General features: G+C 40.0%; 1 protein-coding gene across 3 annotated transcripts; it reads right to left on the reverse strand.

Moving 5' to 3' along the window:
* Positions 1-373: 373 nt before the first annotated feature.
* Positions 374-26383, reverse strand: FAM161A (FAM161 centrosomal protein A). Of its 3 annotated transcripts, none has more exons than XM_047852474.1 (7): positions 26253-26383; positions 15736-15974; positions 12605-13759; positions 12082-12249; positions 9944-10043; positions 1934-2088; positions 374-1494 (listed from the first exon to the last, which is right to left on the reverse strand). In XM_047852474.1, the coding sequence occupies exons 1-7, from the start codon at positions 26304-26306 to the stop codon at positions 1356-1358; spliced, it is 2010 nt and encodes a 669-aa protein (XP_047708430.1). In that variant the 5' UTR covers positions 26307-26383; the 3' UTR covers positions 374-1355. The 3 variants fall into 3 exon arrangements, with proteins under 3 accessions (XP_047708430.1, XP_047708429.1, XP_047708432.1); XM_047852473.1 differs by having other exon boundaries at positions 26121-26383; XM_047852476.1 differs by lacking the exon at positions 12082-12249 and having other exon boundaries at positions 26121-26383.
* Between the last annotated feature and the right edge of the window lie 1027 nt (positions 26384-27410).

Here is a 27410-nt window from a genome sequence, read left to right on the forward strand (position 1 = left end):
GAGAACAACTGGGTCAAGTATTAGAGTTAAATCTGGGGGTACCTTGGGGCGCCTGGATGGCTCAGTTGGTTGAGCGTTCGGCTTCGGCTCAGAACATGATCTTGCGATCTGTGAGTTCAAGCCCCACGTTGGGATCTGTGCTGACAGCTCAGAGCCTGGAGCCTGTTTCGGATTCTGTGTCTCCCTCTCTCTCTCTGCCCCTCCCCCACTCATGCTCTGTCTCTCTCTGTCTCAGAAATAAATAAACATTAAAAATTTTTTTTTTTTTTAAATCTGGGGTTACCTGGGTGGCTTAGTCAGTTGGGCGTCCTACTTCGGCTCAGGTCATGATCTCAAGGTTCGTGAGTTCAAGCCCCACATCTGGTTCGCTGCTGTCAGCACAGAGCCCACTTCAGATCCTCTGTCCCCTTGTCTCTGCCCCTCCCTGACTGTGCTCTCTCAAAAATAAATAAGACATTTAAAAAATTATTTTTTTAATAATAAAATAAAAAAGAGTTAAACATGAATTTCTTTGGAGATTTTCCTTGAACAAGTTATTATGCACAATTTCATCATATACACAACAGGGTTGATATTTACCTTCAATTAAGATTATAACTCAGATGCTTACAATTATTTCCATCATAATACACAGAATTAAAAAAATACCTGATATAAAAACTTTTCCAATAATTTACACATCAAAAATAATTTGGAATAAGACTAGGGATAAAAATAAAAAGTAATGATATAGTGTGGATAATTTAACAGCAAACTCTCAGTGCAGAAATGTATGCAAATTTGCAAGTATGTATTTTTTCTGTATTTTATTATTTTTAAAAAAATGGCTCAGATAAGACTTAAAATACCCAGTAAAACAAGTGTGAGGATTCATTTTGTGAGATGTATTGCAGAGGAAAAGAATGGGCAAATAGTGTAATTTTAAGATATTTATTGATTCAGGCTTCCGAGAAAAATGTTTTCAAATCACCAAAAGCCAATACTTCTCTCTGCTCTCAATGCTAAGCCATTTTTTTCCACCCCAAATAAGGAAGTAACATATATTTTTATAACTAATCAGTTTGTGACAGCTGTGATTCTCAAATGCTTTTTAAAAATACAAGTGAGATCAAAGTTACACACAGACTATATGTAGCGATTAAAAAACCTGAATAGCCAAAGCTTTACTCTAACTGACCCAAAAACCATTCATTTGGCTGGATTTGGCCTTTTCAGGCTATACATGACTTTGCTCAAGAGCCCTGTACATATCACAAGGTTCCCACTGATGTTCTGAACACCACGAGCATGGATGCTAATGCCCAAGACTGTAATTGACTGCAGGGGCTCAGACAGGAGACCCTACTGATTCCATGTTACTCCTTGACAGATTTCTCCTCTCCACTCTCTTCATCAGCTTCCTCTTTTTCCTTGTAAGAATCCTGGCTGTTGGTATCAATAAAATAATTTTCTTTCCCATTCTCTCCTTCTTCTATTTTTTCTTCTTCATTAAGGCTGGAGGAAGAAATGTATCAATCTTTCACAGGAAAAATGATTTGGTTTAAAGGTCAACAAACTCTTTGCAATGTATGCCATCAAGTAGTCAGTCTTCCTCAAGTGTATGAACTCCGATTTATCAAGAAAACTCTATAAAAGTGTCAACTGGGAACTAACTTATTTCAAACCTTGATTGACTCTCAAAACTCCATTTGAAAGCATCTTAACTATTTTCATTATTTATGTCAGTCAGAATTTAAATTATTCTGCTTTAAAAACAAGATACCTCATCACCATGTAATGTTCTGAATGTGTCAAATGTTAAAATATCAATGTTTTACAACAATTCACATATGTTAGGTTAAGAGATCTTTTAAAAATACAGAACAGTTTTATGCTTTCCAGTAGGTAAGAATTATTTCAAAGGTAAACCATTTAGACATCTTATATATGTTACCTTTCTTTATCTTCAGTGAAACTTTTCATCTCTTGATTGCTGAAGTACTCAAATATTTTTCTACTTTGGCCTTTCTTTGAAACAAACTCATCAGATAGTCCTACTGCTTTTAGGGTGTTAGAATAATGCTTTTCTGCTGCCATTCTTGCATTTTTCTATAGGAAAGACAAACCTTTTTAGATGAGAACAAAAGACTTTAAATTTCCATTAAAGATGTATGGGTTAAAAGCTCCAATGAAAATTAAATTCAATAATCACAGTTGGCTGGAAACAGGCAGACCCTCTGACGAGCAAACCCACTTGCAGGCATATTCCCAGAGAAAGTCCTACAGATGTGCCCCAAAAGACATGTACAAAAAACGTTCCAGATAATATAGTTTGTAACAACCCCAAACCAGAAACAACCCAAATACCTATCAATAACGGGATGGCTAAATAGTGGTCTATTCACACAACAGAGTAAAATAAAGCAATGACGATGAGTGAACTCTAGTTGTCCATGACAACATGGATTGATCTCACAAACATAATACTAAGCAAAAGAAGTAAACCACTAGACAATACATACAGAACGTATGATTAATTTACATAAAGTTCCCAAACAGGCAAAACTAAACTATACTTGTAGGGATAGATACATAGGAAGGTAAAACTGCAAAAACAAACACAAAAACACAACAACAGTAATGACAAAAACAAGGAAATGCTTATCTCAGAAGTTACAATGGGTGGTTACCTCCAGGGGAGTGGGGGAGGGTTTCGATCTGGGAAGGGCACACAAGGTTTCTGGGGTGCTGGCAACGTTCTATTTGTTAACCTGGGTGGTAGCCACATGAATTTTGACCTATAGTTATTCTTTACACTATACCTGTTTTATATATTTTTAAAAATAGGCTTTTATGTTCAAGGATATCTGGAAAAATCAGGAAGAAAAGAAGTTCATGATAGTTGTCAGAGGTTTCTTTCATTTTATGTACCTCCTGTAATTTCTACTCTTTACATGCCACATCTCTAATCCCTCAAAGATGATAAAATCATCACAGTTCTTGTCTTTACTCTGGAGGAAGCAATGGACACAGCAAGAAGGATAAGAATTTTGATCTGTGTTCAAATCTCCAGAATGTTGTTTCCTGGCTTTGGGACCCGTGGAGCTGAGCTAAGATGACCCTCTCATACCTGAAGCAAGTTAGGAAGCATCACAGTTCCTGAGACCACAGGCTTTCCAGGGTCACAAGATGATTGGGGTTCACACTAGTGCCTCAGTTTTAGTCAACTTTTACCTCCTATGAGCGGATATGAACTAGTATAGGGCCAAGAATTGCCATCTGGGGGGTGCCTGGGTGGTTCAGTCAGTTAAGCAACTGACTCTTGGTTTCAGCTCAGGTCATGATCTCACGGTTTGTGGGTTGGAGCCTTGTGTCAGGCTCTGGACTGAGAGCGTGGAGCCTGCTTGAGATTCTCTCTCTGTTTCTCTCTCTCTCCCCCCTTACCCATGCTTTCTCTCAAGAAAAGAAAAGAAAAGAAAAGAAAAGAAAAGAAAAGAAAAGAAAAGAAAAGGAAAAAATTGCCATCTGGACCTCCAACTAAAGCAAGGTGACTAGGAATACACTAGTTCCAGTGGCCCAGTGGCATCCCATATTGGAAAGAGTGTGGGGGAGTACCCAGTCTTACCCCCAAATATAACAAACAAAGAAATTAAGACACTCCCTCCACCCCCACTAAGGTTAAGCAGTTTGCTTAAGGTCACAAGGATACTGAGTGATAGAACCAAGTCTCTTGACCAGTTCCTAGGTCTGTTTCACTCCACCATGCTGCTTTCTCTAAGTAATAGTGGTCATCCTGGAGTTTGAAGGTGGCTTAAACCTGACTTCAGCAATGCAGGTGTCAGTATTGATTTGCCTAATCTACGGACTCCAGCATAATGAGGGAACATGGCGTCTAGTGTTCCGTGGGAGAAACCAAAATAGCAAAGACCGATTACAATGGATAAACTACCACCAGTGATTTCCTGATGCTCTGAAAAACTGAAAAAGCACTACTAAATCCACCCACTATGATTAGCAACAATTTTTGGAAAAGTAAATAAAAATGCATTCAGAGGCTATGAATATCAACAGACAAGCCTCAAGGAACTGAAAGTCATGGCAAAGTGAGAAGATAAGAACTATGCCCCCAAGAATGTAAAGCAGAATAAGGAAACCCCAGACCTAACTTTAAATGCATTAAGAACAGTGTATGCTGATCTAAACAAATTAAATATAAGAGATATTAAAATGATACCAAAGTTAGTACTCATAAGTCTTCATTTGAATTTGGCTTAGAATTTAACATCTACTCAGTTAATAAACCCTGTGATTTCCAAGAAACAGGACAACACGGTTTGTTCTGTATTGGATCATAGGCTTACTCTGCTAGAGAATAACTCAACAGCAGCAAGACCACAATTAGCCCTAATAAGGGGATAATGCATAAAGTTGTGAGTGAATTTGTGAAATAACAGCTGTTAATTAGCAGCAAAAGTCACAGCAAAACAGGCTGCGAGAAAAAAATTGTACTAATTTATGTTAACAAAACCAAAGCAATGGTGAGTCACTGCCAGTCACTCTATATATAGAATTAATTACCTTTTAATATTTTATATCATGGTGAATAGTGTATAATTATTCTTTAAAAATTTTTTTAAGTTTATTTACTTATTTTGAGAGACAGGGAGAGAGAGAGAACAGGGGAAAAGCAGAGAGAGGGAAAGAGAAAGAATCCCAAGCAGGGTCCACACCGCCAGCGTAGAGCCCAACGTGGGGCTCCAACTCATGAACCACGAGATCATGACCTGAGCTGAAACCAAGAGTCAATTAACCAACTGAGCCACCCAGGCACCCCTAGTGTATAATTATTCTTAATTGAAACAAACATTTCTGGGGCGCCTGGGTGGCTCAGTACATTGAGCGTCTGACTTCAGCTCGGTCATGATCTCGCAGTCTATGAGTTCGAGCCGCGTGTCGGGCTCTGCACCGACAGCTCAGAGCCTGGAGTCTGCTTCAGATTCTGTGTCTCCCTCTCTCTCTGCCCCTCCCCCTGCTCATGCTCTGTCTCTGTCTCAAAAATAAATAAAAACATTAAAAAAAATAAATTTTGAAATAAACATTTCTTCCTTGCATTTCACCATGCAAAAGAATTATAGACAATGAAATAAAAGGAGCAATTAAAATAACTATGATTATTTTATTTTACTACCAAATACTGCAAAAGAAAACTAGTGTTTCTTCTACAGGAAACCAAAATAACATGCAATGATGAGTTTGTCTACAAATCAGTGCCCTCATTTGAAGGGGGGAAAGTACTTATTTTTCATAACCATAAGTTTCATGTATATCAATTATGTCATTTTTTTAATTACTGAATACTTATTTTGTAACAAGTCCTCATGGAAGGTAGTGGGTATAGACACAGGAAAGTGTTTTGGACAAAGGGAACAGCATATGTTAGGGCCAGAAGCGGCGGAAGTAGCATCAGCTATGAAACTGACCTATGTTTTCAACATTTAAAACTTCTTCATGGGTTTAATTTCACATGACTACTTACTTTGCCTCATTTTCTCTGTGCTTAGAAACTGGGAATTCAAAGCATGGCAAAACGGCTTACTCACGCTGAGACTCATTACTAATAGGTCAGGGCAGTGCTCGCAGCCTGGGCTAATAATACCCCCGCCCCCCCCAAAATGAGTATCTGGCTAATTTGATCATGACAGTTCAGTTTTGGTTCAACAAATGCTTAACATCTCTGTGCCACATGTTCTCCTAGGTGCTGGGTGCTGGAAATACAAAGATTTGACCACAACCTTCAAAAGTAACTAGCTAGAAGGGAAGAGAGATCCTGAAACAGATAATTTCCCACACAATGTAGCAGGAGCAAAGACAGAGGTATGCTGAGGGTAATAAAAAAAAAAAAAAAACAGAGGAAAGGGTACTCAATCCAACCTGGGAAACAATTCAAGAAGTGATTTTATAGGAAGACTTGAAAGATCAGGAGGAAAAATAGGAAGAAGCTCTAAGAGTGTTCAGAAACAGCATCAACAAAGATTTCAAGTTTGAAACTAGTAGTCTGGTATGATCTGAAAGAAAAGTTTCTGAAAGAAACTAGTTAACCTCTTTAGAGGTTAACAGGGATCAGAAAGTAGAGGATCCATACATGCTAAGATTCATGGGGTTATCTTCTGGGAGAAAGCAGGACAGCTTAGTGTTAAGTGCTTGGAAGGATTGACTCGGGTCCAACCCTAGTTCCATTACTAACTATGAATCTTACTACTTACATTCTTTGAACTTCAGCTTTTTCCTCTGTAATATAGGAATAGCCACTTTGGGAGGCCAAAGCCTCTGACTGGCTCAGGCCATGATCTCACAGTTTGTGAGTTCGAGCCCCACATCAGGTTCTGTGCTGACAGCGTGGAGCCTGCTTTGGATCTTGGGTCTCCCTCTCTCTCTCTCTGCCCCTCCCCTGCTTGCATCTCTCTCTCTCAAAAATAAATAAACTTTCCAAAAAGGAATACCCACTTTGTAATATTGTTTGAAGAAGTCAGTGACAAGATTTCTTTCTTTCTTTTTTTTTTTTTAGTTTTTTAAAGTTTATTTTGAGAGGGGGAGAGGGCACAAGCAGGGGAAGGTCAGAGAGAGAGGGAAGAGAGAATCCCAAGCAGCCTCCACACTTAAGTGCAGAGCCTGATGCAGGGCTCAAACTCACAAACCAGGAGAACATGACCTGAGCCAAAACCAAGAGAGAGTTAGCCACTTAACCCACTGAACCACCAGGTGCCCCAAGATCTCTTGATACCATTCACTGAAAATGAGAACGAGTGGAATCAGTGAAAATGGATGATCATCATCGTTATCAGAGGTTATTTACTACATATTCAGGGTTAAGATTTGGCAAGGGAACGGGGATAGTAAAGTGAAGATATAATGGATGGCTTTGCAAAGAGCAAGGCAGGAAAATGAATCAAACCATTACAATAACTCACACAGGAGACAACAGAGATTTCACCTAGCATTTCACCATCGGGAATGGAGAAAGGCAGGTCCAAATATTATTTAGGAAGAAAACTTTCCAGGTCTCTCAGTAGCAACTGAAAGAGGGAGGCAAAGTGGTTCCCAATCACCAAAACTATGGTCCAATAAAAATAGGAAATCAAAGAGGAAGATCTACTTTCAGGCAAGATGAATGTAAGATACCTGTGGGAAATCTCTGTAGACAGAGCCACCAGACAAACAGACATAAAAACCTGCAGCTGGGAGCTGGAAATAACTATTTTAGGAGCTAAAAGTCAATCACTTTATGCTAAATAGAACAGCTTATGATGATTTTTCCAAGTTGAAACTAAGATTTAAAAAAAAAAAAACCCACACCTTAAAATGAAAAGCATTACATAAAATTATATACAAATCTGTAAGTAAAGGGTTCCCATAACTTTGAGAGGCTGTAATGTGTAAATTCAGTTACAATACATGTCTCTGTCCTCAGTGAGTCACTGAGAAGAAGAGTCCTATAATGCTAACAGGAAGCTCCAAATGTAACAGGTTGAAATTCACAACACCTGTAACTTCCAGTGATTCTGTCTATTGTTAAGCTATGTCACCCATTAGAACACCTCCCTTTTGAGAGGGATGTGAAATTGACAAATATTTTTTAGGGAGAGATTATAAAACCGAGTACAAATTTAGTAAAATCAGGGTTCATTGTCCATACGATCTAATTATTTTTCCAGTGAAAAGGAAGTGCTTTCAGTAATTGTAGGTAAGAATGAAAATTACAGACTCACTTAAAAAAAAAATCAACAAAATGAAAAGGCAATGTACTGAATGGAGAAAATATCTGCATATCATTTATCTGATAAGGGGTTAACATTCAAAATATATAAAGAACTCATACAAGTCAACAGCAAAAAAACAAATAATCCAATTTAAAATGGGCAAATGATCCGAATATTGTTCCAAAGAAGATATTCAAATGGCCAACAGATATATGAAAAGATGCTCAACATCACTAGTCATCAGAGAAATACTAATCAAAACCACAATGAGATACTACCTCACACCTGTCACAATGGCTATATCAAAAAGACAAGAGATAACAAATGCTAGTGAGGAGGTAGAGAAAAGGGAACCCTTGTGTACTGTTGGTAGGACTGTAAATGGAAAACAGTACAGAGGTTCCTGAAAAAATTAAAAATAGAAATATGAGGGGCACCTGGGTGGCTCAGTTCGCTGAATGTCCGATTCTTGACTTCAGCTCAGATCATGACCTTGTAGTTTGTGGGTTCAAGCCCCATGTCAGACTCTGCACTGACCATGCAGAGCTTGCTTGGGATTCTCTGTCTCCCTCTCTCTCTGCCCCTCCCCTGCTCTCTCTCACTCTCTCAAAAATACATAAATAAACATTAATAGATTATTTTTTTTTCAACATTTATTTATTTTTTTTTGGGACAGAGAGAGACAGAGCATGAACGGGGGAGGGGCAGAGAGAGAGGGAGACACAGAATGGGAAACAGGCTCCAGGCTCTGAGCCATCAGCCCAGAGCCTGACGCGGGGCTCGAACTCACAGACCATGAGATCGTGACCTGGCTGAAGTTGGACGCTTAACCGACTGCCCACCCAGGCGCCCCATAAACATTAAAATAAATAAGATAGAAATAGAAATATGATAGAATCCAGCAATGTCCAACTTCTGGGTATTTATTTGAAGGAAACAAAATCACCATGTTAAAGAGATTACCTGTGCCCTCACATTCAATGCATTACTATTTACAATAGCCAAGATATGGAAACAAAATAAGTGTCCATCAAAAGATTAATGGATAAAGAAAATGTGGTATATATGCAGTGGAATACTATTCAGCCACAAAAAGGGAAATCCTGCCATATGCAACGATATAGATGGACTTTGAGGACTTTATGCTAAATGAAATAAATCAGAGGAAGACAAATTCTGTATGATCTCACTATATGTGGAATCTAAAAGCAAAAACAGAAGAAACTCATAGAAAAACAGATCAGATCTGTGGTTACCAAGGGAGTTGGATAAAAGTGGTCAAAGGTATAAACCTCTAGTTTCAAGATAAATAAGTACTGGGAATGTAATGTACAACATGATGACTCTGTTAATACCACTGTATGGTATATATGCTAAGGTATAAGATGCTAAGAGGGGCACCTGGGTGGTTCAATCTGTTAGGCTTCCAACTTCGCCTCAGGTCAGGATTTCGCAGTTTGTGAGTTCGAGCCCTGCATCAGGCTCTCTGCTGTCATCACAGTGCCCACTTCGGATCCTCTGTCCCCGCCTCTCTCTCACCCTCTCCCCTGTTCACACACACTCTCTCACTCTCTCTCAAAAATAAATAAACTTTAAAAATATATATTTTTTTAAAAAAGCTGCCAAGAGAGTAACCCCTAAAAGTTTAGATCTTAGTAAATCCTAAAAGTTTGGTGACTACATGAAGTGATGGTTATTAACTGAACTTGTGGTAGTAATCATTTTGCAATATATGTATACCAACTCACTACGTTGTACACCTTAAATTTATACAGTGCTCTAAGTCAATTATATCTCAATGAAACTGGAAAAGAAACTGGCAGAAATAAATCTGATTCCATTAGCATTTTGTTTCATTTTTTAATTCTTCAAAGACTTACAAATCGTATCATGAAGGCTCACCTTAATATCCGGCTAAGTTGGTATTAAAAAGAAAAGACCAGCCATGAAAAACAGGCTGTGAAACATTTTGAATACGACTGGATTAGCAGCATGTTATCAAGCTGACATGTCTTATCAACAAGATTCAATGCTCAGATTTGAGCAAAAACTTACTTGACTGATTTGATGAAGCTGTCACAGAAACAATATGTCTCAATAAATTGTATACAACATATAAAAAAAATGGACTGTAAATTAGGAGCTAGAGATGCTAAATTAAAAAAAAAAAAGGCTGACAGTAGCTCTTAAATTCCAACAAACACAACCTGAGCAACTCTTTCAAATAGTAGCGGCCTGTTTTTTAATTTTTCTTCTCTCTCTTCTAGTTCTCGTTGGTATTCTCTCATCCTTTCCTTTTCACTCTTTCTAAAATCAAATAAAAGGAACAGCATTTTAAAAAGAAATAATAACTTGCACATATAACATTTAGCTTAGACGACAGATCAGAAGTTAAATTATGAGCACAGCTTACAGTTTACCACAATTCCTTTCCTAGACTGGTAAATTTTTATGGACTGCAGAATAAAAATCCTAGGTTGTGAGAACACACCTTTACATACTGGGAACAATCTGGATACTCTGATGTTTCTGAAATCTTCAAGATTTTTTAAAAATTAAAATGCTTCAAACTGGCCTGAAGAGATGAATGAACACCCTCTTATCTCATTTGTAAGTGAAAAAGAACAAGAAAATTTAGTTCAAATTAGATATCTTTTCTTTAAGGAATTTCCTCTGAAAAACAAGACCTTGCTCCTTCTTTTTCCTCATAAGTGAGATCTCCTATAAATCGGTGGCAGAGTGAATTAAATGGGAGCAGGTCAGGGGAGAAATGGGGACTAGGGGAATAGAACATATAGAAAAAAGGAAGCAAAATACATAAATCCACAATAAATGTACTTACTACTTGGATAAGATCCTATAATGAACTAAATTATGCTATTTCCTCTATGTAAAATATACTAACTTTACCAAGATAATAAGATTTCATGGATTAGAGAAAATAATTGTACTATAAAATGCTAATTATGCTTAATTATACACAAGATTGGTATTATGAAAAATCCAGTTTACTTTCTTAGGGTGAACAGTATATTTCTAAAAATTATTGCTCAAGTTTATCAAATTAAGCTCCCTCTATCACTGAATTACACTGATATATATTATAAGGGATATAAACATAATATACATTATAAAAGAATATAATTATTATTATAAATAAAAATTTACAATTAAAAAGGAATACTCATAATTAAAAGCAAATACAGGGGTGCCTGTATGGCTTAGTCGGTTGAGTGTCTGACTCTTGATTTAAGCTCAAGTCATGATCCCAGGGTTGTGGGATCGAGTCCTGCATTGGGCTCTGCACTGAATCTGAAGCCTGCTTAGAATTCTTTCTCTCTGCCTCTCTTCCCCACTCCTGCACTCTCTCTCTAAAATAAAAATCATAAAATAAATAAAATATAAAAAATAAACGCAAATATAATTTGGGGGGTACTTATAAATCAGATTAAAAATTAATTAATCATATTACTTACCCAGCTTAGGGGGAGATATTTTCCTACTTAAACATGAACATTTTTACATAAAAATGTTCCTCTGGAACACTGGTTTTCAAACTTTGTGCTGCAGAATTCCAGTGTTCGTGAAGGGGTTCTGCAAATATTTTTATTTATTTATATTCAAACTGCAACGGAATGCAATACACACCACTAAACATTTATACACACGTGTTAACTGACACACATAACTGATGTTACTTAACATCAGTGTGTTAATTTGTGATATTAGATTTCACGCAGACCTCAGAACAAAGCTCTGTGACATATTTATTTATTGAAGAATATTCTTAGATTACATGGCAAGCTATTAAAAAAGAGCTTTGTGTGAATCAAAATTTTTCTATGTTTACTGAAATTAAAATTAAAAACTTAAAAGATTTTTCTCAATATTGTACTGTGCAATCAAAAATAGTATAAAGAAGGAGCACCTGGCTACCTCAATCAGTAGAGCATACGACCCTTGATCTCAGGGTTGTATCATGTTCAAGCCCAACAATGGACATGGAACCTACTTAAAAAAAAAAAAAAAAAAGTATAAAAAAAAGTATAAAAAAAGATTAGATACTAACATAAAATTATGTTAGTATCTATGAACTATGGCCACAATCAATATGAAATGTTTCAATTCATCAATATGGCTTTATGGTCCTTACCATGAGGTGAGTACATATGGTGGTTCTCACCATGAGGTGAGTGTGAATGAGAATGTGTGTACGTTGAATTTAAGTAACCGATGGCAACTTAATCCGGAAACTAAAATACTAATCAATCTGTTCATATATCGTATCCACTGAAAGAAAGTTTGAAAACCAGTGATCTGGAGGTTCAGGATTCTTTTATGATACCTGAGAGACATGACTCTGGATTTAGACATTTGAGCTAAACTTTGATGTGAGTCATAAGCCTTAGCCCGGGTCATCAGGAGTTTCTGCAATTCTTTCATCCTTTGCTTCTGCTTAGTTAGGATCCGACTTCTCTCTTCTTCCAACATTTTCTTTTCCTCAAGTGATCTCCTGAGGGCAACAAACTAAGGCTTAATTCACTTTAAGCCAGTGAGAATGCTGTTTAGCAAAAATTTAACACAGGAAAATTCAAAGGTTGAAAAAAGGCAACCTTTTGTGAAGGCTCTGACTTGCAAAACTAGAAATCAACAGGCTAACCTTTTCTATCCCCAAAGATTCATAAAATACAAAATACATTCATTTCTTAGCAGAACACCCTCTGGCAAAATACTCTATATTATACGGTAAAATATATCACCTAATATAATTTTTTCACATTTTCAAATTCACCAACATAAAATCAACAGAGCTGCAAACACGATTTTAGCAATCGCGAGTCAGCTGGTACGATATCCTAGTTATTTACCTTGTGGCTTGTTCTCTTCCTCTGGAAGACACTGTGGGCATTGGAGGGTTGCGGTTACAAGGCACAGGCTTTGCACTTGCACTTCTTGCTGGTGACTTGTGCCTTGGAGACAGATAAGCCCGTGTTTCTTTTAAATGTTCTTCATCTGCTGCAACGTCTGCCAAAATTTTCTCTCTCTGTGTGGATGCATTGGAGGCTGCGTGAAGATCAGATGGTTTACGGACAGTTAGGAATTTTGAAAACTTCTGTTTCGAGAGGTGTTTCTGATATCTCTCGGGAAGGTCTTCAAAATCAGCAGTTTGCCACCTAAAGTTGTGTTTACACTTCAACTTTTCAGCCTGTTCAGGACCCTTGAGCTTCCTTGCAGCACAACTGTGACCTGATCTGCGAGGCAGAGGGGATGAATTCTGTAAAAGCTCTTGGGCTCTCAGTTGCATCCTAATGTTTCTATACGGCTCTTCTTCTAACTTTCCATTGGTAACCGAACCATAAGTAGACCGAGGTATAGGTCTGGCCTTAAATCGATTTGTTTTCTTTTTAGACTTAAACAAGTCTCTCATCTGCTTATCTCGGATTGCTTGCTTCTGTTCCTCCCTTGCGATAAACTTAAATGGCTTTTGTGAGGCCAAAAGAGCTTCTTTGTTTTTCTCCTTCATATATCTCCTGCGTTCTTCATTTTGCTTGACTATGTCATGATAAAGGGGGAAAAAGACAAATGCAGGAACTGGATTGGCTCGGAATTTTTTCTTACACTCTGATTCCTCCTCTTGTTTTTTGAGCAGTTGGTGTACCATTTCAATATCTGGCTTAGATTTCATGTTTGCTTCTTTTTTCCTCTGTTCCCTAATCATCATCTGAAAAGGTTCAGGTACTGTAACCTTTGGTACCCATTCTCTTGGTTTCTTCTTTGTTTTTTCAACTGGGAAGTCAGCATGTCCACACTGAATATAATCTTCAACAGAGAAGTTTGTCCACATGTTGTTGATCAGTTCTTTAGCATAGCTCATCACTCTCTTTTTCTCAGGACACTCTTTTTCTAAGTTGGGCAACTCATCTTCAGAGGAAGACATAATCAAGGAGGAACATTGCCCTAAATCAGGCTCTGAAAAGGATGTCATTAATGAGATATGGTGATAGTTCTTTTCTGATTCAGACCTAAATGAGAAGAATAATTAGATTATGCTCTCAGTTGCATGTGACCAAATATACAAATTAAGAACTAGATATTTTCTGTTTTTTAATTTAAAACAAAATTTTTTAAATGTTTAATTTTGAGAGAGAGAATATGAGTGGGAGAGAGGCAGAGAGAGAGGGAGACACGGAATCCGAAGCAGGCTCCAGGCTCTGAGCTGTCAGTACAGAGCCAGACGCAGGGCTCGAACTTGTGAACTGCAAGATCATGACCTGAGCTGAAGTCGGACGCTTAACCAACTGAGCCAGTCAGGCATCCTGTGCACTATATATTTTCTAAGATCAAGGTATAATCAGTTAGAAGATAAGAGCCTATAGATAAGGCTTCTAATTATCACTTTTATTTAGAATAGAGTTAAGAGATGCCTATAAATTATCTAAAATTCAACTCCCTCACATTACAGGGGAACCTGAGACAGCAGAGGCTCCTTGGGTGTAAACTTTATTCCATTCTCTACACGTTTTCCAGAGTCACCATCTTAAAACATACATATAATCATGTCACTCCGCTTCTTGAAACTTTTCTATGATTTGTCATTGTAACAAAGTCAAGTCTAGATTATAAAGCCCTTCAAGGCTAGCCGCTGTCTGCCTTTCCGTTTCACCTCTTGCTTCTCTCTACTTCCAGTTTCCAAACATTTTTTCTTAATGTTTATTTTATTTTCCAGAGCGAGAGACAGAGTACAAGCAGGGGAGGGGCAGAGAGAGAGGGACACACAAAATCTGAAGGAGGCTCCAGGCTCTGAGCTGTCAGTACAGAGCCCGATGCAGGACTCCAACTCAGAAAGCGCGAGATCATGACCTGACCTGAAGCTGGACACAACCAACTGAGCCACCCAGGTGCCCCTCCAGTTTCTAATCTTAAGTTATATCCAATCACATGAAGTTCTTCACACACACCGTGATTTCTCATGCTGCCACGCCTCTGCACACATGGTTTCTGTTGCCTAGAAGCCCACTCCTGGCTTCCCGCATCTGCTACAGCTATGCCTCCTTTAAGACTGAACTTAGATATGACAGTTCTGTAGAAAATTCCTGCCTGCATCCCTCTACCAACACCATAACATAATCAATTGTTTCTTCTTCTGTCTCTATAACACTGTTACATCATGTTGTATTGTAATTTTTGGTTCTCAGCTAGTTCTTTGAGCGATTTTGGCTCCTCAGGGGCCAGGCAACGCCTGGCACACGGGAGATGCACAATTAGCACTGACCAACTGGATGAGTTAAGAGACTTGCCTCAAGTTTCAAAACAAGAGAGTTTACAGTAGAAATGGGTCCAGGAATTACAGACTATTTTGAAAACCTGAGTAAGATTTATATCTTAGATCTGAACACTTTGTACTTTATATTTATACACACACACACAGATATACACATACATATTATAAATATATATACATATATATGTGTGTGTATATATATATACATATGTGTGTGTATATATATGTGTATATATATATATATATATATATATATATATATACACATATATAACTTTTTTTAAGTACCAGAAGCTGGAAAGTTTATTAAAGTGAAAAGTATACTCTTGAGATATTAAGGGGAGGGGGATAAAGAGAGAGAGAGCAGAGTCGTACTTTGTATTTTTAATGATCTCATGTTAATCCACATACTGTAAACGGCTTTTAAAATTAAATTTTAATTTTTATCATTTAAAAATGGCCAGACTAAATATTTTGATACATAGCTACAGTTTTGTGAGTGGCAGGTCAGAGAGAAAAGACTAAATGACCACCAAATGACTCTCAAAACAAGAAGCCATTGGTGGATAAGCCATTACACATTTTGAATAAAATCCAACCTTTGTATATCATTAAAAGTACAAAGGGACAGTAGAGAGAAGATATTCTGAGATAGTTTTGTTCTGCACTTTTAAGTATACATTTTACAGCCCACAAATAATACATGTACAAACTTACCTGGAAGAGACACTAGAAGCTTCTTCCCTGATGATCACTGGCTGAACTTCCTTTAAATTTAATTTATTCTGGTACATTTTCTCTAATTTTGCCATAGTTTCCAAGTGGGCAGCTTTCAGCTCTTCTAGTTTCCTAAAATAGTCTTCATTAGAGTGGTAAACATCAGAGAAGTCCACAAAGTCCTCACCACTTATATGTGTTTGTCCATCCACCTCAGAAATGTTAGTGTTAATATTAGTCTGGTAGGAAGGAAAAAAAAAAAAAACCTGTTACATGGTATTTCGAATTGAAAGACAAATTAAAATGACACCAATTCCCAATGCTGCTTCTTAAAGTGTACACTTAATTAGGTTATATGTTACTTGTGGGCTACATACATATAATGGATTCTAAGTTACTTGTGGGCTATGTACATTTTCCCCTAATGACATTTTATTAAGAATGAGAAAGAGGGGCACCTGGGTGGCTAAGTCAATTAAGCATCTGACCCTTGATCTCAGCTCAGGTCATAATCTCAGAGTCGTGGGATCTGGTCCTGAGTCAGGCTCTATGCTGACAGCGTGGAGCCTACTTGGGATTCTCTCTCTCCCTCTCTCTCTCTGCCCCTCCCCTGCTCATTCACACGCACTCTCTCTCTCAAAATAAATAATCATTAAAAAAAAAAAAAGAATGAGATAGATAGATATCAAATTGCCAGAAAATAAATGCTATTTAATTCATTTTATAAATGATGGTTAGATTCCCAGGTCATGTACTAACTCATATACGATAATAGAATAGAACCAAACCATCCTTTATAAACAACCTCCTTCTGAATTATACTTTTTTTTTTCTCAAGGAAAGTCCTTTATTTATTTTTGTTTTTTAGAAAGAGAGAGAGCATGTGAGCAGGGGAGAGGAGCAGAGGGAGAAAGAGAGAGCATCCTAAGCAGGCTCCACGCTCAACACGGAACTGATGTGGGACTCGATCTCACAGGATCAGAAGCCTGGAAAGAGAGGTTAGGGTAAGCAGGAAATGGTTCATTCCCACTTCTCATGACCTGAGCCCAAATCAAGAGTCTGATGCTTAACCAACTAAATGAGATGAAGAAAAACAGTTCTTCCTGCTGCAAACCAGCCAAAACAGCCCCAAACCCTTCCCTAGCTGGGCTCCTACAGTGTTGGCCCTGAGGGTGTGCCTTTGGAGAAAAGACAGGGAAAGGGAAAAGTCAGGGAAATGAGAGAATGAGGACAGGGGAATGGAGGGAACTTCTCATTGGTTCACTAAGGAGCCAGAGAGAAGGACACCTATATGCCTCAGGACAAAACAGGAAGTGGGGGGCGGGTAGGAGAGACCATCAGAACAGCAACTTCTGTGGGCAACAAAAGCAATAGCTCCCATGGGTGACAGGGACTGTCAGAGTGACAAGAGAACAAGAGCAGTATAGTATCATAACTACACATAGCACAGCTATGCTATATACAGGTCATGCCTAGAAGGGTCTGACTGGTCTTCCTCCCTCACTCTTTTCACACACCTTCCAAAGTTCTTTAACTTCAACAACTAAAAAGGTAAAACCCCATTTTCTCTGTAAAGAAAATAATTTTAATATTTCTCAGTTGAGATACAGGTGAAATTATTTATGATGCTATGCATAAAAGACTGCTGATCATGGTTTTAAATTTAACCCAGAGCATGAAATAGACTGAAAGTGAAAAAAGCAGGTTTGCCATAGAAAACTATAGATCAAATCTGATAAGATTCTAGAAAAGCGAGTAGCTTCTCCCAACAGAAAAATTCATAAAATCAGCTGTCTACAAATAGTTATAGGTATGGGCTTTTTTTTTAATGGACTAAAAACAGTATACAAGAGGCCAGTGCTGTACCACTTGGGGTAACCTAAAACAAATGAAGGAAAACAAGTTTTCGTTGAAAGAATTGGTAAGCAGAAATTCATTACCAACGAATTTATGACTCAGAGAATTGCTTTATATATGCCCTACAACTCAAGTAAGAGAGTTTTCTGATATCTTCTGCTGTTTCTGTATGTGCTCCTCACCATTACTTAGCTGTGGGGATGAGAACTTTGTTAATTTCCTCATTCATTAACTTTTTGGAGACAACCAGCATTCAGCTGGCTGCTAAAGATACAAATCAGATAAAAACTCTACCTTAGAGAAGCTTCTGGCTAGTTTACCAGAGGACATGTACACAAATCAATAGCAGACTGAATGAGACAGACAGAACTCTTGACTCCTGTTCAGTTGAACAGGGAGACAGAAGAGTCACCATGTATGTCACTCTATAAGACACCATGAAAGCTCACAGAAAGAATGCCTAATTCTGACTAGGGGGAAAGAAGAGGCAGAATTTGCAGAGGTGAGCCAGACTGGAGACATAAAGTTGGATGAGGACAAAGTGTGCCAGAGACCAAGGAAGCAGTGAAAGACAAAGAAATCTGAGGCACAGTGCTAGAACATTCATTGTATATTATTATACCCTGTGGCAATGCAACTAGCAGGTAGTATGATCTCAAGGAAACCAAGGCTCAGAGGAGTTAGGTGACCTGCCTGCAGTCACACAGCTAGGAAGTAGCAGAGCTGGTATTCAATCCCAAATCTGTGGACAGTGAAGGGGGAAAAAGGAAAGGGGAATTCCAGATGAAGTTAAATGACATTAGCCAAAGCAGCAGGGGTAGGTGACATGGTGGGGAGCAAAGTGCAGGATAAGAGGGGAGTAAAATGCATAAAGCAGTTTTGGGGACAAAGCCTGAAAACGGAGGTTAGGGTAAGCAGGAAATGGTTCCCACTTCTCATCTAACTACTGGCTCCTAAACCACTCACTGGTCACCTGGTTTCAGCCCCCCTATAATCCTTCAATAAGAAACAGTTGTATGGAAGTTAAATAACTTCAGTTTTATCATGCCTTGGGAGAAAGATTATAGGCACGGTGTCAGAATTCTCATCCAAGCCTAGGTTCTGCACTTCTGTGACATGGGCACTATCAGTTTTATGATACATAAAATAGATGTGCCAGGTGTTAAAACTATTGTTTCTTGGCTCCAATGCCACCCAGAATTCTATACCCTGTTATGTGATGCTGGGGATGGGACTCCACAAAGAATGTTTCTGCTTTGCCAGCTGTTCCCCAGTAGACTCTAAAAAAATAAATAAGTAAATAAGACTAGAGGGAAACTGCAAAGCTGGAGGAGGAAGAAGGGACTGTATCCCTTTCTGTTAGTTCTCTGTCTGCTGAGTCTCCCTAGCAGCAGTTCATTCTAGCAGCGGTAACTGACTCCAGTTTGCAGTTTTTCCAATGTTCACAGAATCAGCAAAATCACCTCAGGACCTTTGCACTTGGTGTTCCTTCTCCCTGGGATGCTCTTCCTTCAGGTATTTGCACAGCCCACTTGCTCACACCTTCAGGTGTTAATGAAATGTCATCTTCTTAACAAGATTTCACTGACTACCCTCTCCCCCCCCACCCCGCCCCCACTCATTGTCGGCCTCCCTTTTCTGCTTTATTTTTGTCATAAATATTCACCTCCAACTGACATCTACATGAAGTTGCTTATTTGAGTACCATATACCTTGCCTCCCTACCAAAAAATAAGTATCACAAAGGCAATGATTTATCTGTTTTGTTTGTGGCTGTGTTCCCAATGTCTAGAAAAGTATTTGGCCAATGGCAGATACTCAAGAAACATTTGTTGGATGAATGAATATAAGCTAAAAAAAAAGTTAAGTTTACACAGAGGGAAGACAGGTATTCCCTCACATAGGACTGAATCATTTGAAGAAATACTGGCTGCCCTAAAGAGCTATATTCTAATCCACATTAAGGAAAGGGCTTATTTTCCAAAGACTACAATCAATATTCCAAAGAACTATTTTTAGGCAAAAACATCTGTGTGCTCTTCATTCATTCTTTTAGAACGTGCCTTAAAAGGAGGCCTTATAAGAATCATTTTCACAAAAAGGATAAAATGTATTTGGACCTGGAAAAACTGTTTGAAAAATTATAGAAGGATTAACTAGCTTCTAACAAGATGGAACCGTAATCTCTACAAAGTAATCTCTACAAAGTATACTTAGGCATTGACTTTGGCATACTATCCACTCCATTTCAGCTTAATACTTCAAACTTTTCAGATAAACTGATCTCAAAACATTTTATCTAAAACAGACAAATGGTGGGGCGACTGGGTGGTTCAGTAGGTTAAGCATCAGACTTTGGCTCAGACCACCATCTCACAGTCCATGAGTTTGAGCCCCGCATCGGGCTCTGTGCTGACAGCTCAGAGCCTGGAGCCTGCTTTGGATCTATGTCTCCTCTCTCCACCCCTTTCCCAGCTCACACTGTCTCTCTCTCTCTCTCAAAAATAAATAAACATTAAAAAAATTTTAAGACAAAAACAGATGAATGGTTAATAAGCAACTTCTAATCATCTCCATACAATATTTGGTATAGAGAAAATATTTAGTACGTCAAATAACCTAGGCCAAGGACATTATTTTCCAAGAACCTAAAATAGTACCCTTTCCCTTTAATTGTTCAGCTTTCTATGGAATGTTGTACATGCAGCAGCCACCAGATTAGAGGATAATCTTCCCTAGATTGGCTTGACCTATTTAGATGATGACTCCTTGTAGCACATGTTGCTTCATTAGTAACTAGCACTGTCAATTATTTTTGTGCTATAATTCTATCTAGTATCATCTGCAGTTCCGGAATTTTTACTTAAAAACTTTTTTGCACTGAAAAGATTTCTAAGGGATAAGGTAGATCTATATATGCTAACATGGATAAACCCCCCAGTAAATGTAAGAGAAAAAGCAAGCTGCAGAACAATATGTATAAATAAAACGTGACCATATAGGGGCGCCTGGGTGGCTCAGTTGGTTGAGCCTCCGACTTCAGCTCAGGTCAGGATCTCACCGTCTGTGAGTTTGAGCCCCGAGTCGGGCTCTGTGCTAACAGCTCACAGCCTGGAACCTGTTTTGGATGCTGTGTCTCCCTCTCTCTTTGACCCTCCCCCATTCATGCTCTGTCTCTCTCTGTCTCAAAAATAAATAAACATTAAAAAATTTTTTTAAAAAATGTGACCATATGGGGCGCCTGGGTGGCGCAGTCGGTTAAGCGTCCGACTTCAGCCAGGTCACGATCTCGCGGTCCGTGAGTTCGAGCCCCGCGTCGGGCTCTGGGCTGATGGCTCGGAGCCTGGAGCCTGTTTCCGATTCTGTGTCTCCCTCTCTCTATGCCCCTCCCCCGTTCATGCTCTGTCTCTCTCTGTCCCAAAAATAAATAAACGTTGAATAAAAAATGTGACCATATATTAAAATATTATGTACATAGGAGATAGGAGGAAGCCCAAAAGACTATACATCCAGTTTTATTTTTTAATTTTTTTAATGTTTATTTTGACAGAGGGAGACAGAGCGTGAGCAAGGGAGGGCCAGAGAGAGGGAGACACAGAATCCAAAGCAGGCTCCAGGTTCTGAGCTGTCAGCACAGAGCCCGACCCAGGGCTCAAACCATGAACCGTGAGAACATGACCTAAGCTGAAGTCAGACGCCTGACTGAGCCACCCCAGGTGCCCCAACTATACATCAGTTTTAAAACAGTAGCTACTAATGGGCGTTGGGGTGGTCAGATTTTCTTTTTGGGGGGAGAGGTGTTAAAAGGGCCTACACCTTATTTGTAGCATTTGATAGACATATTTTTTAAGATATTATTTTTGGGGTACCTGGGTGGTTCAGTCAGTTAAGCATCCAACTTTTGGTTTCAGCTCAGGTCCAGATCTTGTGGTTCGTGGGTTCAAGCCCCACATTGGGCTCCCTGCTGCCACTGCCGATGTGAAGCCTGCTTGGGATTCTCTCACTCTTCACTCTCTCTCTGCCCCTCCCCTGCTTGCATGTGCTCTCTCTCTCAAAATAAATAAATAAATAAACCTGAAAAAAATTTTATTTTTAAGTAATCTCTACACCAAACATGGGGCTCGAACTCACAACCCTAAGATCAAGAGTTGGATGCTCCACCGAATGAGCCAACCTGGTGCCCCTGTAGCTGAAATTTTAAAAGGAGAACGTGTTCATGTATTACTTCCATAATTAAAATGTAACTTAAAAAAATAAAATGAAGGTTTTGTGAATACTAATACTAGAGTAAAAGTGGACAATTTCTAATGGATACTTGATGTGCCTGGCACCTCCACACATACTCCTGGAGCAATACTCCAGCAATTGTCCTCCCCCAGCAATACTGCTTACCTTTCTTTCCCTTGCTCTTCTACTACTCTCACACCCCGCCCCCAACTACCCATGATAAGTCTTCTATTTCTTTAAGAGGACAGAAACCATCAGAGGGAAGTTCACTCATCTTCCCACCTACAAAACTGCCCACTTTTGCGCCCTTTTTCTCCTTCGCTCCTGTTTCAGGGATGACATTTCCCTTCCCTTAGCAGCATTTAACCCTTTCCCTCATCACCAAAGCCAATGAACAGGAAATTTGCACACCTTGTTGACCACTGTAGCTGGTCCTTAATCTCTTTTGCCCCCCTTTTCTCTACCTATCAAATGCTAAGTTCTTTTTTTTTTTTTTTTTAAGTTTATTTATTTATTTTGAGAGAGGCAGAGACAGCATGAGTCGGGGGAGGGGGAGAGAGAGGGGGAGAGAGAATCCCAAGCAGGCTCTATGCTGTCAGCGCAGAGCCCAGTGAGGGGCTCGAACTCACCAAACTGTGAGATTATGACCTGAACCCAAATCAAGAGAGTCGGAGGCTTAATCAACTGAGCCACCCAGGCACCCTTGTTTAAAAAAAATATATATATATATATATATATTTTGTTGTTGTTGTTGTTGTTGTTGTTGTTGTTTTATACAAAGTCTGATTTATTTGAGAGAGAGAGAGCATGAGCAGGGAAGGGGCAGAGTGAGACAGTGAGAGAGAGAGAATCCCAAACAGGCTCTGCGCTGTCAGTGCGAATCGTTGAGATCATGACCTGAGCTGAAATGAAGAGTCAGATGCTTGACAGACTGAGCCACCCAGGTGCTCCTTTATATATATATATATATATATATATATATATTTTTTTTTTTTTTTTAAGTAGGCTTGTGAGAAGGGAGATGATTCATTTTCAGAAATACCAAATAAAAGCTGAGCTGTCTAGTTAACAGTAGGTTTACAACCTATCGAAAATATGTACGAACCCTCCCCCACAATGGAGTCCCAAACCTTCACTTCACTTCATGGTTCTTTTTCCCTTCTCCATTTCATGGGCTTATTTTCACAGGCTTTACAGTGAGTATGTGCCAAAGAACAAAGGGAGGAGGGACTGAAAGTCTCTGTGTCACCTTAGGGAACGTGCATTTGCCCCTCCCCTGGTGGCACTCTGTCCCTCTCTCTCTCTCTGAGGGGCAGAGAGAGAGGGAGACTTAGAATCCAAAACAGGCTCCAGACTCTAGGCTGTCAGCACAGAGCCTGATGCAGGGCTCGAAGTCACAAACCGTAATATCATGACCTGAGCCACTTGGATGCTGAACTGACTGAGCCACCCAGACACCACTTAAATGCTAGGTTCTTAAGAGTTCTATACTAGGCCCCTTCTCGTCTTTCTCTGTACTCTCTCCTTTAGTGACTTCATCCATTCCCATTGTCTTTAAAATGCTGAAAACTCCCAGACAGAAATCTATAGTGCAGACCCCAGGACTATGGTTTCATAGGCCCAATTGCTTCCTACACATTTCCACTTGGTAGTTTCATAGGCATCTCAGAATCAAGGAAATCCCAGTTCCCACCCAGCCTGTACACCTATTCCTCTCCAGTTATCCCCAATTAAATAATGGCATTCCTTTTTATACACCTGGTCAAACCAGAAACCTGGGAATGAGCATTCTTGATTTCTTCCTCTTCCTTAGCTTTCACATCCGATCTAACAGTAAATCCTATCCATTCTAGAGAAATCTGTCCACTTCTTGCCATGTCCCCTGGCCTAGGTCCAAGCTACCACCTTTGGCCCCTAAATCACTACAACAGCCTCCTAACCAATCCCTTACTTCTGTTTTGTCAAAGTCTCCAATCATTCTCCACAAAGCCACCAAGTCATCTTTTAAAAATGTAAAAAGAAACATGCCAGATCTCTTAAGTCTCATAGGACATCCTGCTGTACCAACAATAAACACTAAACTTATCTTGGTCTAAAAGGCCCTGAATGATCAGGCCCAGCTAACCTCTCCAACCTCATCTCTCCTTGCCTCTCCTCTCCTCTCAGCTCCCCTCCCGTCTCCCACTCTCTCTTTTCAGATCCTTAATCACACAAAGCTCTTTCTCTTTCAGTCTCAGGGCATCTGCACACGCTGTTCCCTCTGCCTGGAATGAGTGCTTTTTCTGCCCCTACTCTTCAAATCGTTGCTCTTTCTCATCTACCAGGCATCAACTTAAATGTTAACTCATTTAAGCAGAAGCAGGTGCCCGGCTACTTCTTTTTTTAATCATAGAAGCCTGTTCATTTCTTAGCTGGTATTTCTCATCTTATAATCATTTGACTATTCATTTTGTATTTGTGACAATGTGATCTATGTCTGTTTCATTCACAACCAAATAGTCAGTGACTAGCACTTAATAACTGCTTGATATTTTTTGAAAAAGGTTAAATGTGAATTGAAGAATATTGTTTTACCCATGTCATCATCAATCACATAACAGGGCCTATGAAGTGCTATCTCCAACTGAAGCTAGATTCAGAGAACTGGCCTCAGAGCCCAATATGGGCACAGGAAGTATACCTGCAACTACAGAAATGACTGATTCCTATACCACAGCAAGCCAAAGGAGAATTTAATCTTTGGGCAAGTTGTTCAAATGACAGTCTCACCGGCAGTTGTTATTATTAATACAAATTTACATAAATCATTCTTTAGATATGACACACATTTTCTCATTTGGTTCTAATATCCTGGTGAGACAAAAGAGATATTATAGTTTTTTTACATACAAGAAAGTAAGTTACATCGTAATATCACTTAGCAAATGGCAGAGAATGGATCCTAATCCGACTCCCAATCCTTTTCCTCTATTCAAATCTTTTCCCTCCATCACTTTGCTCCCTTTGCTGGCTACTGAGATTTGTGTTGTGGGGAAACTTTATCATGAGTGAAACTGTTCCCAGGACTCTGACGCTGGTTCTTGTTCAGGGTCTTAATCTGCTTTACTTTACACCTCAAGTAGTTTATCTGTCGGTGAAATACTGACCATAAAAGATGTTGCTACAGATTTTCTTTTTTTTTTTTTTTAACATTTTATTTTTTATTTTTTTTTTAACGTTTATTTATTTTTGAGACAGAGAGAGACAGAGCATGAACCGGGGAGGGTCAGAGAGAGGGAGACACAGAATCCAAAACAGGCTTCAGGCTCTGAGCTGTCAGCACAGAGCCCGACGCGGGGCTCAAACCCACGGACCACGAGATCATGACCTGAGCCGAAGTCAGCCGCCCAACTGACTGAGCCACCCAGGCGCCCCCAGATTTTCTTATTAACAGTTTTAGTGTAAAAAGGTTAGAATTCCAAAATATCCAGTGATTTTCATTAGTCATAGGCCATAATGTTTTGTATCTGAGAATCTTTAGACAAATAGTGCTAAGAATCATTAATTGGGGGTAAGGAAGTTAATATCTGCACATGAGAATTAAAATTCAATGTTCCAGTCTTTTAAGCGAAGAGAATAAATGGCAGACTCGGCCCTCTACCTGATGGGCAGGTTCAGGACACATGTGACGCTGAAAATTGGTCAGTGAAAAGCCTGTCTCACCCTGAGGAGTTGTTTAGGAAACTAGAACCTCGGTGTTCTCGGTGTGTTTGCTTCTCTGGATGCTTAACTTTAATCTGTATATGATCTGCCCACTGAACTCTTCAGTGGTTTTAAACACCGCCTCTCATGGGCAGTGTTACAATGCACTAATAACCAAGGCTTTAAGGCGACAATTAAACACACCTGACAGCACAGCGGATTCACCTGAGTTATATGGGTTAACTGCTATCGCGGACATCAGTTTTCCCCAAGTTGAAAAGAAAAAGAAATAACTATGCCCAACAGATGCTGGAGCAAAAGGAATCAACTTCTGTACTTTGTACTCTCTAGAAATAAAGTAAATGCTCTCCAAGAAATTTTTACAACAACCTCTTCGGTGAAAATTAAAAGATTTCCCAACGCCTCAGTTTAGAGTATTTTCCGTGGGGGGGGGGGGGGGGGGGGCAGAAAGAAGGTGGCGGGCCAGATTTACTGTGTAGGGAGGAGCTGGACAGGGCGCCGCGTTTCCCAGCCTGTCCTTCACCTTGCCCGAACGCCAACCAACCCCCACCTGCACCAGGCGGACGCCCAGCCCCCGCCACCTCCCGCCCCCGCATTACCCGCGCCCGCGCCGGCCGCACTGCCTTCTCCTCCTCTTCGTCTTTCTCCTCCTCCACGGCCTCCACCCCCAGAGCCTCTAAAGGTTCTTCGCGTTCGTACTGGGCGACCTGCGCTCCGGTGCTGGGATTTACCGGGGTTTGGAGACTGGAGGCCGCCAGCTTCGCCGCTGGGTGTGAGGCGGCCATTCCCTCCCCGCTGAGGCCTGTGCGCCCGCGCGGGCCTGCAGTGGGGAAGCTGGCGCGGCCTCCGGCAACCGGGCGGCTCCTTGGGGCGGGCGGTTACGAAGGGCTCGGTAACTAGGGACGCTACAGGGACCGCCAGGGGCCAAAAGTCCTTCAAACTCCCCTCTGGCTGCGGGAAACCCGAGACGAGCGTCTCTGAATAGTGGGAGTGAGTACTAAATCTTTGAAGGTTTAGAGGGTTGGCGGGCAGAACAGGGCACCTCTTCGCCAGCTTCGCGCTTCACCGCCTAAATGCACACTTCTCACATTACACCAATGAACCAGCTCGTTTTGTAGGGAAAAAAAAAAGCGCATTTTCATTCATTGAAATAACACTTTAGGAGGAGACGGCGTCTGAAGAGGAAAGCAGAAGATGTTATTGTGTGGCAATCTCAGAACAGAGGCAAGGTTTGCATCTGTTAATCTAACATGGCTCCCCTGGGAGCCAGAGACTGGGAAGGACTGAGGTATGTTCTACTTTGATTGACTTGAGCGCTAGCAGCAATCAACCAATCCGAAGGAGGCTTCTAGTTATCACATGGGTTTTTTTCTTGGTTTGACCAATAAAAGTCCAGAGTTGGGTGGGGCCTGGCCCACCCAACAGTGAGTGGTAGTGTAGGTGTAGGAACCAGGTGTTCGCTGGTTGGTTCCATCCCCTTCATCGTGGTGTGGTTGAAGGGTGCAAACGCCGAACACTAACCACAAACACACCCCATCAACAGCTCCCACTTGGTATTTGGGCATTTCGAATGGTGACTTCCCTCTACGTCAGGTGGCTGTAAGAGAGGCCTAGCCTTAACATAGCAGGTGTGTTGAAGTCTAAGTCCCTACTACCTCAGTCTGAGGCTGCTCCTACCCTCACCTCCTATCCTTCAGCCTCCCTCAGCCCCAGCCCTACAACCAGCTATAGCCACCATGAAGTTAAGGTATAGTGATATCTAGAACCTACGTATCTCTAAGGTCTGAGCCCTGTTTTTTAATCTTTCTTTCCTTCATTCCTTCCTTTTTCTTTCTTTCCTCCTTCCTTCCTTTCTTTCTTTTTTCTTTCTTTCTTTCTACCAAGCTTTA

This window comes from Prionailurus viverrinus, chromosome A3, assembly GCF_022837055.1.
Source record: "Prionailurus viverrinus isolate Anna chromosome A3, UM_Priviv_1.0, whole genome shotgun sequence".
Classification (NCBI taxonomy): Eukaryota; Metazoa; Chordata; class Mammalia; order Carnivora; family Felidae; genus Prionailurus; species Prionailurus viverrinus.